At 40.2% G+C, this 16,880-nt stretch overlaps 2 protein-coding genes across 15 annotated transcripts in view; one reads left to right on the plus strand and one right to left on the minus strand.

The window, feature by feature from the left end:
* esr2b (estrogen receptor 2b) overlaps positions 1–6,530 on the plus strand; it is a 60,164-nt gene extending 53,634 nt beyond the window's left edge. For all 7 annotated transcript variants that reach the window (XM_040041651.1, XM_040041650.1, XM_040041652.1 and 4 more), the window contains 2 exons: positions 662–988; positions 3,832–6,530. In XM_040041651.1, the coding sequence (XP_039897585.1) occupies positions 662–988; positions 3,832–3,943 (439 nt within the window). In that variant the 3' untranslated portion in view covers positions 3,944–6,530. The remainder of the gene's footprint in view (positions 1–661; positions 989–3,831) is intronic.
* Positions 6,055–16,880, minus strand: part of LOC120739766 (nesprin-2-like) — an 85,386-nt gene continuing 74,560 nt past the window's right edge. For 5 of the 8 annotated variants that reach the window (XM_040041641.1, XM_040041640.1, XM_040041634.1 and 2 more), the window contains 9 exons: positions 16,458–16,594; positions 16,022–16,238; positions 15,501–15,706; positions 13,306–13,506; positions 13,079–13,201; positions 12,571–12,762; positions 11,212–11,283; positions 8,403–8,452; positions 6,055–8,181 (listed from right to left, as the gene is read on the minus strand). In XM_040041641.1, the coding sequence (XP_039897575.1) occupies positions 7,971–8,181; positions 8,403–8,452; positions 11,212–11,283; positions 12,571–12,762; positions 13,079–13,201; positions 13,306–13,506; positions 15,501–15,706; positions 16,022–16,238; positions 16,458–16,594 (1,409 nt within the window). In that variant the 3' untranslated portion in view covers positions 6,055–7,970. The remainder of the gene's footprint in view (positions 8,182–8,402; positions 8,453–11,211; positions 11,284–12,570; positions 12,763–13,078; positions 13,202–13,305; positions 13,507–15,500; positions 15,707–16,021; positions 16,239–16,457; positions 16,595–16,880) is intronic. The other 3 variants (XM_040041639.1, XM_040041636.1, XM_040041638.1) reach the window with 3 other exon arrangements.

Raw genomic sequence — 16,880 nt, forward strand, 5'->3', positions numbered from 1 at the left:
GAGCACATTTTGAGCCCATAGCCATCCTCCCTGACTTTTGACCTAGCACGTTTTTGCTACCTGTAGCAGCTGTCCGCGGAGCAGGTATCCAGGAAAACTAGTCGATAGTAAACGATCAGCCAATAGGTGCAAAGGCCACTCACACTGATTGACAGACAAAGTCATTCTGCTGAAAAGTCTCATTATGAAATAAATAGGCCATTGGGGAAAAGGGGATTTTGAAATAAAGACTGACTTTGAAAAAAGGACATTTTGGAATAAAAACGGCTGGGAATAAATAAAATGCCTCAGGAATAATCTCTGTTATTGTGAAAAATAATGATCATGAAATAATATTTCACAATAATAAGTAAATTTATATAGCAGAATGCAATATATTTCACAATAATGAGCTTTTTTTTTTCAAAATGTGTTCCATTATTTCAAAATATCATTCTCACATTACATATCTGTGTCTTATTTATTCACATAGTTATTTATTTCATCATGTCCTATTTATTTATTTAATTTTGAACACTTTGGAGTTCCATATACATCAGGTTTCATTTGAGATATTAACAGTCTAACTGCTTTTCATTTCTTTGAGCGATCTGGTCCTTAGTTGTTTAATTCCCTTTCTTCTTTTCTGTTGGGCTCATGGTCACGTTCCCTCTCATTACAGTAACAAAGGCATCGACCACCTGTCCTCCATGAAGAGGAAGAATGCGGTGCTGGTGTACGACCTCCTCCTGGAGATGCTGGATGCCAACACAGCCAGCAGCAGCAGTCAAACATCATCATCCTCGCCTGGCTCTGACACTTACTCTGAACAGCAACAGTTCCCCCCACCGCCATCTGACCTGCAGCCAGGCCTGGACCAGATGGCTACAGCTGCTGACAATACCACTGTGCCTCCAGCGGAAGTCCCGGTCCTGGACGGACATCTGCTCACCCCTCAGTCTACATCTCCATCACAGAATTTAGCGGGGTCTCACTTGGACAGCAACGAGTAAGTTCTGTTACTGCACTTAAAGCAGACGTGTTAAGTTTAGAAACAAAGAAAGGTGATGGAACAGAGGATAAGAAGGGAGGATAAACTGAAGGAAAAAGGAAAAAACAAAACAATGTAGGTAGAAGCTACTGGCAGGGGGATGGTGGATGAGTAGAAGACAAGAAAAAGGGAAGATAGGAAAATGAGAAGAAAAGGAAGGTAGATGAGGAAAAAGGTAAAAGTCGAGAAAGAGATAGAAGATTTTATGAAGGAAGACAGAAAGGAAAAAATGCAGCAATAAAGGAAAGAAGCACAGTAATGATGGACAGAAGGAAAAAGAAAAATGAAAGGCAAGTCAGCTTGACCTACAAGTGTTACACAAAAGCCTACAAGTTATAATAACAATCCAAAAAGACATGCATATATCATCAAGTAAGTACAAAATAACATTACAGAACAGTTACAGAACAAGAAAATGTACAAAAAACATTGTCTGCATAGTTGTGGTAAAATACCCAGCCTCATTTCTTCATGTTTTGATTCCAAGGAGCTTGAGTTTTTTGTTATTTCTTAAATTTGTCACAAGCAAAAGTTCTCCAGGTTTTCTGAAGGTCTTTCTTTGGCTGCTTCTTCTCTCATTTTCAATTCTGTCCTTGAACTTGACTATTCCAGAGCAATGTTTTTCTGGTTATTAACCCCAAAACACCAATGTGCACTTTTGTAACACTATCACTTTCATGTGGGTTAAAGTCACCCAGCTTTAGTTTTCTCGGGTTAAGCCACTTAGCACTATGAACCTATGAATCTGAGCATTAAAAGCTGTCCTTCTGATCCACTACTTTGCCCAAAGCATTTGCTTGTCTGCCTTGGAACCTGAACACAGTCATCCAGCATAATAAAATAAAACTTTATTGCACATGAACACTATTGCACAGGATGTCATCCATTGCAATGTACTCACCTTTGGATTGTTGTTTTAAAACACATATGAACTTGAGTGACATCCTCTTCTTAATCCTTAGGCTTTAATATAATGCCAGCCCAACTGCAAAAGGTGTTATATCACGCTGAGGTCCGGACTGTGCAGGCCAGTCAAGCTCTTCCACACCAAACTCGCTCATACATTTCTTTATGCTTTGTGCACTGGTGTGTAGGGGCCATCCCCAAACTGTTCCCACAAAGTTGGGACTAAGAAATTGTCCAGAATGTTTTGGTCTGCTGACGCATTAAAGGTTTCTTTCACTGGAACTAAAGACTGAAAAGCAACCCCACACCAAACTCGGCCATTGGATTGCCAGAGAACATGTCGCCACTGCTTTAGAGTCCAGTGTTGCTGTGCTTCACACCCTTGCATCTAAAACTTTGTATTGTGCTTCATGGTGTAAATGGTAATGGACTGATTCTTATATAGCACTTTTCTACTCTCCCGGAGTACTCAGAGTGCTTAATACAACATGCCACATTCACCCATTCACACAAGCACTTTCTTCTACGATTTTAAGTGCTTATTAACTAACATTCACAATCTGATGGATGCATCGGAGAGCAGCTTAGGGTTAATATCTTGCCCAAGGATACTTAGCATGTAGTCTAGAGGGAACCAACATTAGATGACCCGCTCTGCCTCCTGAGCTACAGCCACCCTGGCATGATGTCAGGCTGGGATGCAGCTGCTTGACGGATGGAAACTCGTTCCATGAAGCTCTCTGTTTTTGAGCTAATATCATGGTCACGAGAAGTTTTGAGGTCTGTAGTGATCGGCTCTACAGAAAGTTGGTGACCTCTGCAGTGACCTCTATGATTTTGCATGGTTGATCTGATATCCTCGTGTTGGTGTTGTTCCCAGATCATCATACTAAATGTTGTTCCAGGATCAACATCGCAAGTGACCAATCAGAATGTTGTGACGTCATACTTTTGCGACTTCGGGAAAAACCGGCGTAAAACAAAAAACTGTACTTAAGCTGCGTGAAACCACCTCTGTCCGCCGATCAACGGACCCTGACCCTAACCCTAACCGTAACCCTTTAATAAACAGTAAGCAGAATTGATATTGTCCTTGCAACATTGGAATTTCATAAATGCACGAATGGCTTGGCGCGCAAAGGAATAACGTCACAACAATGTGATTGGTCACTTGCAATGTTGAACCTGGAACAACATTTTCATGATGGTCTGGGAACAACACCAACACGGGGATATCAGATCATCCGATTTTGCATGGCTGCCTACCACAAATGGCTGAGTTGCTGTCATTCCCAATAGCTTCCTTTTTTTATTATTATTATTACACCACTAACAGTTGATTGTGGATTATTTAGTTGGGAGGAAATTTCACCATTGGAATTCACTGCACTCCCGAGAACGACCAATTCTTTCACAAATGTTTGCAGAAACAGTCTGCATGCCCCTAAGCATGGTTTTATACACCTGTGGCCATGGAAGTAATTGGAACACCTAAATTCAGTGATTTTGAGTGGTGAGTGAATACTATTGGGACTATAGTGTATTTATATCCAAAGAGCAGTTGAAACTGTAAAAAATGCCAAAGATAAAACTGTGTGATAGGAATAAAATAGCATTTTTAAAACAAAAAGGTGATTCTCAAATGAGGAATAAAGTTGCTCATAACAACTATTGATTTTCAAGCTTGTTAGAACTGAACTTATACTTTCCATGTGTCTATTTGTATTTCCATTTTTTTGTAGCAAAAGTCTAAAAAAACGAGGGGTATCTCAAGACTTGTGCACAGTACTCAAACTTCCCAAAATGAACTTTGACTTTATTCCATGTCCAGAGTGCTTAAGAATAGCAAATCATTCCCTTCCTCTGGAAAATAACTGTAATAATTTCCCTCACAGTTACATTTCTGCGGAGCACCTGTCACTGGATAATAGGGATGCAGGTCCAGGTCCATCGGTGGAGCCAACAACCTACGTCATCCCTGATAGAGTTGTCACGGAAACAGCTTGAGAGTGACAGAACTGACTGAGGCTAAACCTTAGTGGATATTCATCACCCAAAGATTGGAAAAAAAAAACATAAAAAAACAAAACAGAAAGCGCTGTTGTGAGGTAAAGTTTCTCTTGTCAAGATTTTTGTAGTCTTTAAAAATATTTTTGATCGAATGTATATTTTGTGTGCGTAAATATTTCTTGTGAATGTGCACTACCATCGCTGTTCATAAGGACATCACTGGCTGGCTGCCCGGCAGCCTGTGTGCGTTTTTTTTTGATAAACAGTATTTGTATCTCTTTTTATCACCTTGATGTAACATCCAGAACAAGCCATCTACAAACCGTCTCCACTTACTCATAAGGGTGCACTTGGCCAACAAGTCAACGTTCATTTCTGTAAGATTTGTTAGTCGTACAAGGACGTAAAAGGACGCTGTTCTCTGTCACCCTATTGTGTTTTTTCTGCTTTTATTACTGTGCACTTTGGTGTTTTAATCTGTGCCTGTTTACGCAGGAATTTTCTACAGTCTTTGTACTTATCTGTTTGTGGATTCGATCAACAGTATGTGGCCTTTTACCAAAACGACTGTTAAACTTGTTCTCTGTTTCTCTGGTTAAACTAATGCTGAATTTATACAGTAAACAGTGGCACAGACCCCTTCTGCAAAGGCTACCAGCAAAATTTGAAAAAAGGAAAATTTCACAATTTAGTCATAGTACTACATCTAATCTGATATAATGAGCTTTAGCAACTTTTTCTCAGACTGTTAGATTTAGAATCGGAACAGCCTGACTGCCTTAAACAAGCCATACCTAAGCCATATGTTTGTACAAGCTAAAATGCACAAAATTAAATTACTTTACAACAACAGAAACTTAGTTTTTTATACTTGATTTCAGCACTTGAAGTTTATCACACTTGAAGCTACTGATCTTGGCTTTACTAATATGCTAATGGTAACACTGGTCACTGTGACATCACCCAATGGTTGGTGAGCCCCCATGATGAAGCCTTGAGTGAAGAGTTTTCATTGTTGTCTGTAACAAAGAAATTTGGAGATAAGAAAAGTCTAACTCATTTTTAACTATGAAAATGACATAAATATCTTAGATAATCCTCCTTTTTAAAAATGCCCAGAATTGAGAAAATTTACTACCTTTTTCATTATTAATTTTAAACTACTGCCTGAGCCCATAGTGTTTATTTAAGTCACAGAGTAAGCAGTTCTTGACAGATGTAAAGTCGTTGTGTAGCCAGGCAGATTGCCCCCTGCTGGTCATTAAAAATAATGTAGATGTGTATGGTACATGGGTGTTGGCTCCTCCTGTCAGAACCTGGGAGCTTTTCCTTCCCACTGTTGCCAACTGCTTGCCCATAGGGAGTCTTTGTATTGTTGTAGGTTGTAGGGTCTTTACAGTATAAAGCACCTTCAGGGAACGGTTGTTGTCATTTGGCACTATATAAATAAAGCTTAATTAAATGACTTAGCACTGTATGTCAGCAGCGTAACAGTAAGACACCAAAAAAAAAGAGAAATGTGTTTGTTGCACGTTGCAGATTTATCCATGTTCTTAGCTGTAACTTCTCATGTAGACAAATTGAGCTTTGGCATCAGTCCAGAATCGCTCTGTTTTCAAGGTTGAGAAACTGTTGGCTGTTGATATTTTCCTTTAAAACTATTCAGCTTCTTGTACATATAAACCCTTAAGGGCTCATTTGTGTGTCTTCTTTGCTTTATGATCTCATTAACCACATAAGACTTGAGAGAACAGCCTGTTACTTGGAACATCAAAACTGCAAACAGCTTATTTTCCGTCACACAAAGCAAACTAAAAGCAAATAAATGCACCATGTACTCATTCCTAAGTCATAAAATGTGCCACTTGTGTGCCAGTGTAAATTTAACCTTAGTGCCAGATTATTTAACCACTGTTAATAGACCAATATATGTTCACTCTGCTTTATTTCCTGATGTTTGTGGATTGTGCGCACATGAACACACACCCAAATCTGATGCTGAAGCTGTTTCTGTTGGCAGTCTGTGCACGCCGCACACACTCATGTCAGATCTTGTGGATTTTTTCACCTGTCTTTTCTGTGAACTCACAACCAGCAGCAGCAGCACATCGTGGCAAACATGGTTTATTGTCAGTTCAAAATTACAAACAGTACATCCCATAAATAAGAGATCACAAAATAAATCAAACTTTACACACCTTTTGTTGTTTCTGTTCTGTGAGGCTTTTGTGCCGAGGCTGAAATTATCTACAGTTTTGAATTGCTCATAGAATCTTCTTTATAACATTTATCAGTAACTTTAACAGTAAATTACACACATTTAATGATCTTTGATTGTGCATGGACACAGCTACATTCACCTCTCAAACGATTTCTTACATTCAAGTTCAACTCAAATTGTGCCGTGTGGCTCTTGAGACGCGCCGTTCATCTGCACTGGAACAAAAAACAATTCAGAAAAATCTCATGTGTACGTAATAACGGGTGATCGTTGCAGACTTTCGTGTCATTGGTCGAGTTGGATAGCCCTGCTCAAGTTTAAAACCTCAAAAAAAAAAGCTGTACAATTTATGATAAATACAGCTCAAAATAAATATAAAGTTCCCTTTCATAATACATGGGTGAGGTTACTTAAAACAAAAAGTCACATTTAGGGCCAAAACCACAGTCAACTTACCAGGTCTGTAGATGAATTGTGTTTTTAGCCTTTGGGGGTTGTTGTTGTTGTAAAGCTGCACATCGACTTTGTGAGGAAACTGTCATGAGCAAATTTGACAATAATATTTATCCGCTCCCTAATATTTTAGAAGTAAAAATGGCAGTTACCTTTGGAAGAGAATTTGTTCCTACAGCTGTTAGATTTTTATATTCATTTATATTGTTTAGTATAACAATTTTAATTATCTGTCTGAGCTACGGGACACCTGAGAGGATGAATTAAGTATATATGCATTGCTGGCTAGCCCACCAACTACCTGTGAACCTACAGCTCGTTCTTTTAGGCAAAAAGTGCCAAACAGCAGGTGAACAAAGTTAGCTGCTAGCCGGTTAATGTGCAACTTTGGAAACAGCAACCACAGCTGCATCAAGGTGACTCTTAGGTTGAGTGATCGGCTAAAATATCACACGTATATCATAGGAAAATATTCATCACACTGACTCTTAAAAGTTTGTTTATCAAATTTTCAATATATCAACTTAAGAGTTTTTAAATTACAACCCAGCTAAATAGCACAGTTGAAAGCAACAATTTACCCTTTTTTTCTCAGTAGTTTTCCATTATATACAAGATTCATTTATAACATTAAAAGAACATTATGAGTTAAAAGAATGGTTGTTCTGTTGGATACACAAAGGCATGTCTGCTAAGGAGTCACTGCCCTTATTTACAAGAAAAAAACTCTTACAATTCCTATTTTAAATATTTCAAAACCCAAATAAGAAAAAGAACACGTGTCTTTTCCTTTCTGTACAAAACGTGCTTTTAACAAGTGCCCCCGAACCTAAAGAAACCCCCTAAACAAACAAAATCGGTACAAATAGCTGCAGTGGTAGAAAATGGCTGGTGTACTCCTCACATTTCTTCAGTTGCTTTGGTAATAACCGCCCTCGAATCCCTCATACCGCACTATACAAAATAGAAGATATCAAAATAAATCGTGGAGCCTTTTTTCCTTTTGCACCGTCTGAATCTGGAAAGTGTGAAATTGTTTCAGCGGGGAAATCAGCTGGCAAATCTACAATCTAAAAATCACAACTTAAACACAGCAGTAATATGGCTTCTTGTTAAGGAGCATAAATAAATAAATAATTTAGTACAGCAATAAAGTTTAGAGTGAAGAACACATGATTCCTTCAGACATGAAGAACTGTGCTTCATTTTTGTATGGGAGGGAGCAGGTACATGACCCGTCACATTGTTAACGGTGTCTATTTGGGATTTTTACCTCCAATATATGGCTGTTTTTGTTTTTTTTCTACTATCCCTTTATAAGGAGAACATGGACACAAAGTGTGGCAGTGATCATGTGGGTGGGGGGCCGTTGGTGTAGTGCAGCATGGGGTAGAAAGATCGGGCAAAGTTATTGGTCAGTGTACAGCTGTAGTTCTCTTCAGAGAGAGGCACCAGGCAGGCCAGAACCAGGAGCATGAAGAAGAGCAGGTGCAAGGGGAAAGCAGCTCGCAGAACCCGGTAGAAGAGGGGTCGCTGTGGGGAAGAGTCCTGTCTCTCCTCCCTGCAAGTGGATAAATGTTGAGAGGGTAAAGAGATGTTTATGTTGTTCACCAAACAGAACAAAAGTCAAGAACAACATCTTTATTTTTGTATTCTCAAATCCGCAATATAAACAGCCGTTTTGCACTTTGAGATCTAAGATTGTAGTTTTTAATTTTTTTTTTAGAATAGAGACTGATTTAAGGTTCATTTAACTCTGACTCTAATTAAAAAAAAAGGTACCTTTTGGTTGCTGATTGTCTGACCGGAGCTGCCTGCAGACCAGCCTCCTCCTGAATCAAAGAAAAAAAGCACACGTGTTTATCACTTGGACAGCGGCTGACAACACTGTACACAATGGTAGAATGGTGTGTAATAAGAAAGTGAATTTTGCAGAATTTTTGCGGAAAATAGAGATTTTTGATAGGAAACTGGTCTCGAAGCACACTGGGAGAGATATCTGTGCAGGAAGTGTGACTTTATCGCGGTGGAAGCAAAACAGTGAAGGTAAGACAAAATTCATGTCAATTTTTTCCAAACATCTTTTGCTGCTGGTTCAGTGACTTTTGGTCAGGGAGTTTTGGAATCTGAGAGATGTCGGCTTTCAGCACCCAACAGCATGTTCGTGTATGTGCCACGGGCTAAACAATTGCCGCTTTGTGTTTGGTTCAGTGGTTGTTGAAATGGTTTTGTGAGCTTTTAGCTGAGATTGTGACGTTTCTGTGGATACCACACATGTCTACATTTAAATAACAGATCTCACAGTACATCCCATTAAACCAGATCTTCTCCTTCTTGCCTCTGGTATGGGGGGCACTGGGGGTCAACACATTAATTGTTTATTGCTTAATTACTTTGTGTAGTATGAATGGCCATAAGAGAGGTTTTTATCAATAGGAACAGCTGTAAAACTTATGAAAATGCAGTAAAAAGTTCAAAATTTATGCTTGTGTTTGTTGTGGTGAGCAGCACATAAAACTAGTTATTCTAAATGGCTTCAAGCGCACATTCAGATCTGAGAGACTCATTTAGACACTGATCCATGGCTCTGTGTTACAAGCACACATTTCAGCATCTCTGCTTTTCAAGGACACTTTATATATAGTCTTTTTTATGTAATGTACAGTACTGAACTGTAACTTTAGTCTTTTTCTAGGCAGCTTTTTTTTTTTTACAGATTTACTACCACTGGGGAAACAAGGACAAGTTTGAAACCTTTTGTCCTGCACAACCGAAAATTGCTGAAAATTAAAACGGGTCTGACTTTATCCAGCTCCTAGTTTAGTTATTATAAATTCTGCACTCTGCTTTGTAGACTCCCATATCATTGAAATGCAGCCAGATGCTGCTCAGTTTATGTTTTCACTCCTTTCTTTGCGTTTTTCCGACTCACTTGCATTTAAATCGGGCTCCCAGTCTGTCTGTGTACCTGGCCTGTACCACTGCACTTGCTGTCCCAAATACCGATGGGCCACTGATAACTGACATATGAAATTATCCCACGGGGCGTATGTTTGACACCCCTGCTTTAAAACTCCAAGACATCTTTGGTGAAGACCCCAACCCTAACTAAACCTAAAAGCTAGGCAATCAGAATATGTTTAGAAAAAACCCCTCCAAAAAACCCAGATAGCAATTTTTGACTTTCCCCCCAAAAAGTCTGTTTCAGAGGGTTAAATGTATTATGTTCTCATATAAATGTTAAAGAAAAAACAGGTTCCAGTCTGAATATTGTGTTCCCTGGAAGTTGTATGTTCAGGAGTGATCCTGAACATACAACAAAATGACCTTCAGTGGGCTCTGTGCTCTTTGCTCACTGCCCAGCACTGTGGAGTCCAACTGGCATTTAAATGGTATTGGTAAGGAGTAACGCCACTCCCGAGATCAATTTAATTTATTTATATGGTGCCAAACCCCAACAAGAAATGCCACAAGGTATCTGTGATTGTAGGGTAAGACCCTACAATCAGATGACCCCTATGACCAAGAAAGTAGGAAGGAAAAACTCCCTTTTAACAGGAAGAAAGCTCTGGCAGAGCCAGGCTCAGGGAGGGGCGGGGCCATCTGCCCCGAGCGGTTTGGAGTGAGGGAAGAAAGACAGGATAATAAACACACTGTGGAGGACAACGATATCTAATTAATGCTTGCCAGTACAAGTTTCTGGAATTCTGCTGGAGGGAAATATGCCATTCCTCCAAAAGATATTCCGCCCTCGAGGAAAATCAGGATTTGCTTTGCTTGTTAGCAAGTTAGCATTAATCACAAGCAAAACAGAGCAATACTTGTTTTTGTTTATTGTGACCAGCGTGTCTAATGAGTCACAAATACACAACAGTGACTGTGCAGTTTACAAGTTTTACAGTTTTACTACTGTTTACTCTCATTGTAAAGTCAGGGTTTGTTGGGCTGTTCTGACTTTCCGAGCTGGAAGTCCGAGTTGAGGGGAATCCCAGATGAAAATTCTAATTGGGAACTGGGAAATGTGGACTCAATGTGTAACACATCACAAGACTTTTGCCTCAAATGTACTTTGAGATGAAATCAAACATCCACACTACCAGCATGCCAGGTGAATGTGTGCATGTTATCAGTGTAGCTAAAAATTGCTCAGTCTAAACACTTGAGTAAATTTACTATTTTGATATTTTGCATTAATAAGAATGTTAAACCTAACATGTATAAAAAGCATGTCAAGCTTATTAAACACAGTAACACATTTTGTGTTACGAGTAACATTTTCAGAACAGATTAAAAATAGAAAAAAGTAATTCTGTGTGTGGCTGTGTCCGTGGCACCCCTGCTGGCCAAATTACCAAAATGTTCCTGTGTACCAAATGTACTCTAGACTGGTTCAAATGTGGAGAGTATGCAGTGAAAAATACAGTTATTAATATGGTGGATGTTCAGTGGATGAATTTTACTTATTTATTTACTGAGCATTTAACACATCACACTGCTAAAATGATCATATTCTGAAATACATGTTCAATTTTACTCTATTTTAATGCAGCTTCTGAACAGTCTAAATTAAAGGTAAAACACCAAGGTGTACCTGTTGCAGAAGCAGTGAGCTGAGCTTTCCCAGACCAATGCTTTCTACTTCAGAACTGGTGGAGCAGGTTTCCTGAGACAGTGAGACAAGACTCATCAAACCAGCTCTAAGTCACGAGTTCAGAGCATTGACAGATGATCGGCTTTGAGGAATGTTGAGCAGCAAACGGCTGCACATTTTTGCATTTCCCCCAGATTTGTGTTTGAACAGATGTGAGTACAGAGTTCAGTGAGGGCAAAACTCACGTTTAAAGGCACTGCTATTAGAGCATGCACTTTTCAATTCAATTTCGCCAAATCACAACAACAGTCACCTCAGGCGCTTTATATTGTAAGGTAGACCCAATAATACATAAATGACTTATATATATTTGAATGATTGACCCTTGAATGGTGGTTTGTTTTCTCCCTTGCTCCTTGCAAGTACATGCCAGAAATTCCCACTCTACAGCTGGACTGCTGTGCACCAAAATATGATCTGAATTACACTCAAAAATAATTTAATGGAAGTGGATCAACTCAACACCGGCTCTTTTTCCTGCATGAATCGTTCTAAATTACAGTCTTTTTCTGGGAAACATCTTGGAAGGGATCATTTAGAAGCTGCAGACCCATAAAGTGCTATCCTCATAGCTGAGTTTAAAAGCTGCAACAATGAGCTAGAAGGCAGAAAAATCTGCAGGTGCACCTTCGGATCATAGTTTTATTTACAGCCAGCAAAGGGTTTTCAACTAAGTATTAGATATGGACATTTATTTTCAGGCATTTAATTTGTCAGATTACTTTTAAACCGCAGAAATGAAGGGATTGTGTTAAAAATGCTTTAGTTCCTCACATTTTAATCTTTTTGTTCAACCCACCGAATTAAAGCTGAAAGTTTGCACTTCAGACTTTGTTGTTGAGTTGTTTCATTTAAAACTGCATCAAATTTAATTATTGTACAGCGCCAATATTACAAAAAGGTTGTCTCTGTCCAAATATTTATGGGCCTAACTGTATTTGACTTTTAACATTTAACAATGTTCACAAACAGAAAAACTGATTTTTTTTGATGGTTTTTGCACAGCCACATAAACTATAGCTCTATATCAAGTTACATTGTGGGCCACATACAGCTGGACAAGTGAAAGAAAATCTTTCATTGTCCTTGTTTCTATGGTAATGGGAGGTTTAACCAATAGGAAAAGGAAAAGTAGTGAAATTTATGACAATACAGGTAAAATGTCAAACTCTCTGCAGTCCTTCATGTGTCTGTGGGTCCAATTGGATTCTTTGCCAGGCCATTTCTGGTCTTTAGGACTTTTATTTGACACCGCTGCTTTATATGATGACAGAGATTATGAGAGGAAGATGGACCTACCAGTGTTCCCTGCAGTGTACGCAGGTCTGCAGCCACCTGCCGTAGCAGGAGATGCAGCTTGTTGCTGATGACGTGGACCTTCTCTTTGGCCTCTACACTGTCCTCTCCCGTGGCCTCCAGGAGAAGTTGGGAGGAGATTGCCTGCATTGATGAAACCCGCCGTTGCCGGTCACGCAGCTCCTCCTGCAGAGCCTGCAGCAGGTGGCGACAGAGAGGGCAGTATTAAGACATCAGCTGAGACTCCATAGGCTCTGTGTTACTTACACCAATCACTGCAGCTTTCCATAAAACATTCAAGTATATTTAACCTATTATGCCAATCAGGAAGAATGTCATGTTTGACAACGTGTGAGTAGGTGAATAGGTGTCTCCTGTATAAAACAAGGATGAAATTGCAGCAACCATATCTACAAATTTTAGTGAATATTTGTCAGATCCAGACTATTAGAGTCAACATGATGTTAGTGCAAAAATAGGGCAAGACTAAAAAGACTATAGTTTGTCTCACTGTGAGCGTGTCTCTGTGCTGCAGGAGTGCAGAGTGCGAGCGGTCGTTGACGTTCACTGTGCGGAGTTTGTCCTCAGCCTGAGCGAGCCACAGCAGCAGCGAGTGTAGCGTCTCGTGAAATTCCTGAATAAGAGGAGAGCAATTCAGGTCAAATCACATTTTGTGAATCACTCCTACTATTTTGAACTCTATGGGGTAAACGTTCAGGAGGTGTCTCCATGTCTGACCTGACACTGCATGACAGCAGAGTGCAGGCTCCTCTCCCAGCTCTCCAGGCCGCTGCAGGCCTGAGTCCAGCTGTGATTGGCTGAGTCCAGGGCCTCCTGCTGCTCGTGCAGCTCGGTGCTGTCGCCACGCAGGAAGTGACGGCTGCTCAGGTTGATGGAGATCATCAGACACTTGTAGCTGTTGAAAATCTTCTGCATCTCCTTAGCAGAAACCCCCCCCCAAAACATTAATTTTAGACAAACGACAGATGAAGTGTTCCAAAATCTACTGTGCTGACATTCCTTTCATTTGACTTTGATTATTCTGCATTGTGACTTGTATTTCCCCAAACGGTTGTTAATAAGAAGAAAAAGTAAAGTTGGGTAGAGTGAGCACATGAAAGGCTGCATGCAGTTTTATTTGATATAATCCTGCTAAAATTGGAGTTAAATTATACAAAATAAATGAACATCCTCCAGCCCATTCTCTTCAGTAGGACAAATGACATGACAACTCATCTACTTTCAGTCTTCACACGTTATTTCCAGTCTTGTCAATGTCATTTAAAATGGAAGATTTTTTTTTAACATCTAAATCAGGAAAAAAAAAACAAAGAGCAGAGCTCTTACCATGCAACTGCTGGAATTCTAATTTCTCACCAAAAACAGCTCTTTTTGTTAACACATCTATAAGATTTTTCCTCTAATCTTGTCTTTATCCACGCTGAATAAATTAACACTTCTTTAAAAGATAATTGACAATAAGTTCATCATGAAAAAACATAAATCTTTAACATGTTATATATTCAATAATATTAGCTTATAATCCAATAAAATTGAAGTTAGCACAGGAAAAATCAAATATTACCTAATTTATTTATTTATTTTTTTAATAAGGAAGAGGAGAGCAGGAGGAGAAACAATGTCACTTTAGATGTGGTTTGATCTGAAGTATATAGTCTACTCAATCTAATCAGCAGCAAGTCAGTTAAACTTTTGGGATATGATCTGGTCAGTTAAGTAGCAGAGGAGGTTGTTAATCAGTTTCAGCTACTTTGGTGTAAATGAAATTTAAAAAAGGTGCACTCTGATCTTTTCGCACTGTTTTTTCAGTAGTTTTGAATTTGGCTAAGGTGAGCATCATTGCTGTTAGCATCAGGAGATACCTGGACCTTACAGAGGTTACACAGGTAGTCCAACTCCTCTATGATGGCACATCAATACGTGACATTGCCAGAAGGTTTGCTGTGTCTCCCATCACAGTCTCAAGAGTATGGAAGAGATTCCAGGAGACAGGCAGGAGACTAGGAGAGCTGGTCCTTAATCCATCAGCTGGACTGATATCTGTTTCTGTGCAAGGAGTAACAAGATGAGCTCTTCCAGAGCTACAAAATGACCTTCAGTGGGCTCTGTGCTCACTGCCCAGCACTGTGGAGTCCAACTGGCATTTGCCATAGAATACCAAAATTGGCAACCCACCCTGTGCTTTTCACAGATGAGCAGCACCGCACAAGAGCAGGTCCACCCTGAGCACATGTGACATGGTCTAAAGAAGTCAAGAAGAAAATTACGCTGCCTGTAACAGGCAACAGCACCTTGATTCCCAGGTATTGGGATGAACACCTTGTCAGACTCTACACTGGTGCAGTGAGTCCTTGGTTCCCCCAGCCTTGGAGTTGGAGCATGAAGTAATTTATACCACTGACTGGCCTCGACGCTCACCTAAATTCAATAGAATACCTCCTGGACATTATGTTTTGGTTCATCCGATGCTGCCAGGTTACACCACAGAGTGTCCAGATTTGGGAGGAAATCCCCCAGGACACCGTCCATGAGGCATGCATAAAAGCACATGGGGGCCAAGCAAAGTGTTGAGTAGTATTTCTGAGTTGCTGCAATGAAATTTCTGCAGAATGGACTAGCGTGCTTTGTAATTTTTTCATTTTGATTTTCACGGTCAGTTTGAATTCACCCCTCTGTAGGTTTATAATTTTCGGCCCCATCAAATGATGTGGCGTCCTTTTGTTCCTATCACATTAGTCAATCCATATATGCAGCCATCCAACATGATTGTTTTCTAAATGTTCCTTTCATGTTTTTTGAGCAGCGTATACACTTCAGTTATGCCCATCCTAGGAAAATATCCCAAGGTTTCACTTTTTTATTTGCCTATTTTACTTCCGCGAATGTCCTCCTGCTCTCAGATTGGTTGTTACCTTGAGTTTCCTGATGTTGACCTCGATGTCTCGGATGCTGGTGGACGGTGCTATTCTCTTCAGCCTCTCCAGCTCTGGCAGCACCCTGCCAAGCCAGGAAGTGACATCAGACAGGTCAGAGTTAAGCTTCTGCCACTGTTCCAGGTTCTGCTTGATGTCCGCTGCGTTTTTATGTGCTTGTAGCAGCTCCCAGCGCTCGATAACACCTGAGGAAACAAGGAAGAGGGATGAGTATGTGTATAAATGCTACTTGCCACACACACGGATCTGTTCAAGATTTCTGTACTCCACTATCCATCCCCCTTTTATGTCCTCTTTTTTTCAAAGACGTCTCAGGTGGATCTGCCAGACCCAAGAGCTTTGGCAGCCTCTGGTCTATTTCCTTGCTCCATTATCAACAAAGGTACATTTGGAGTTTGAGTCCATGTTAGTAAATTTTTGTTATCTTTTTCCTGGGCTACACAAAGCGGTGTCCTGTATTTTAGTGTGTGGATTTTCTGAAAATGTGTCTTCCGACTTGCCTTCAGGACCTCCAGCATGATCCCTACTGTTACATGTTTCAAACAGAGTGAGACCTCTCGCACCTGCGGTTATCTCTGTCTGCGTACCCGTGCTGGTATGCTTGCTGGCCGTGCTGCTGGTCAGGCCTGCATCCTCCAGCTCCTCCTCATCGTTCAGCATGAGTTTGACCCTCTTCACGCTGTCGATGCTGCCACTGCACTCTGACATTAGCTTCGCCTGAACACACAGATACACACACAATCAGTTTGAGTCGTTACACTGGTTAAAAAAAAAGAAAAAAGGAAGCACTCTGCATTCTTATGCCTATGTGTTTTATTCTTAGAAATATGAAAGAATGATAAAAAGTCTTCAAAAATCTATCATAGTGTACCATTTCTATTGTGTTTATTTTGGACCTGACGTTGGACCCAATAAGGATCGTGTGTTTGTACGTACATAGCCCTGCTGATGGAAGGGAGTGCCGGTTGTATGTGTAGGGAAAGAGCTCAGGGCTTGGATGATATCTCGAGGAAGCTGTTTCCTCTCCGGGGAGCCAGGCAGATGCCAGCTCGGCATGTCAGTCACTGACTTCACTGAGGAGACCGAGAGGAGAAAACAGTGACTGTTAAATTTAAAATAAAAACTTCAGTGACAAGAGTAATGATGGAAAGACAGCTCCTTTCACCAGCCCTCCGACACATGCATGAAAAGGTTCACCGTGCATAAACCAAATGAATAAACCACAAATGGATTGAAGAAACACACACAACCGACTTGCAGTATCATGCAGGTCTCATGATCTTCAATCGCTAACCAAACTAAACCAAACATTTCAAAGTGAATGATAATTTGCGGCCGTGCGCAGCCACATTTGTGACT

This window comes from Simochromis diagramma, unplaced genomic scaffold (genome assembly GCF_900408965.1).
Source record: "Simochromis diagramma unplaced genomic scaffold, fSimDia1.1 OVJJ01000304.1, whole genome shotgun sequence".
Classification (NCBI taxonomy): Eukaryota; Metazoa; Chordata; class Actinopteri; order Cichliformes; family Cichlidae; genus Simochromis; species Simochromis diagramma.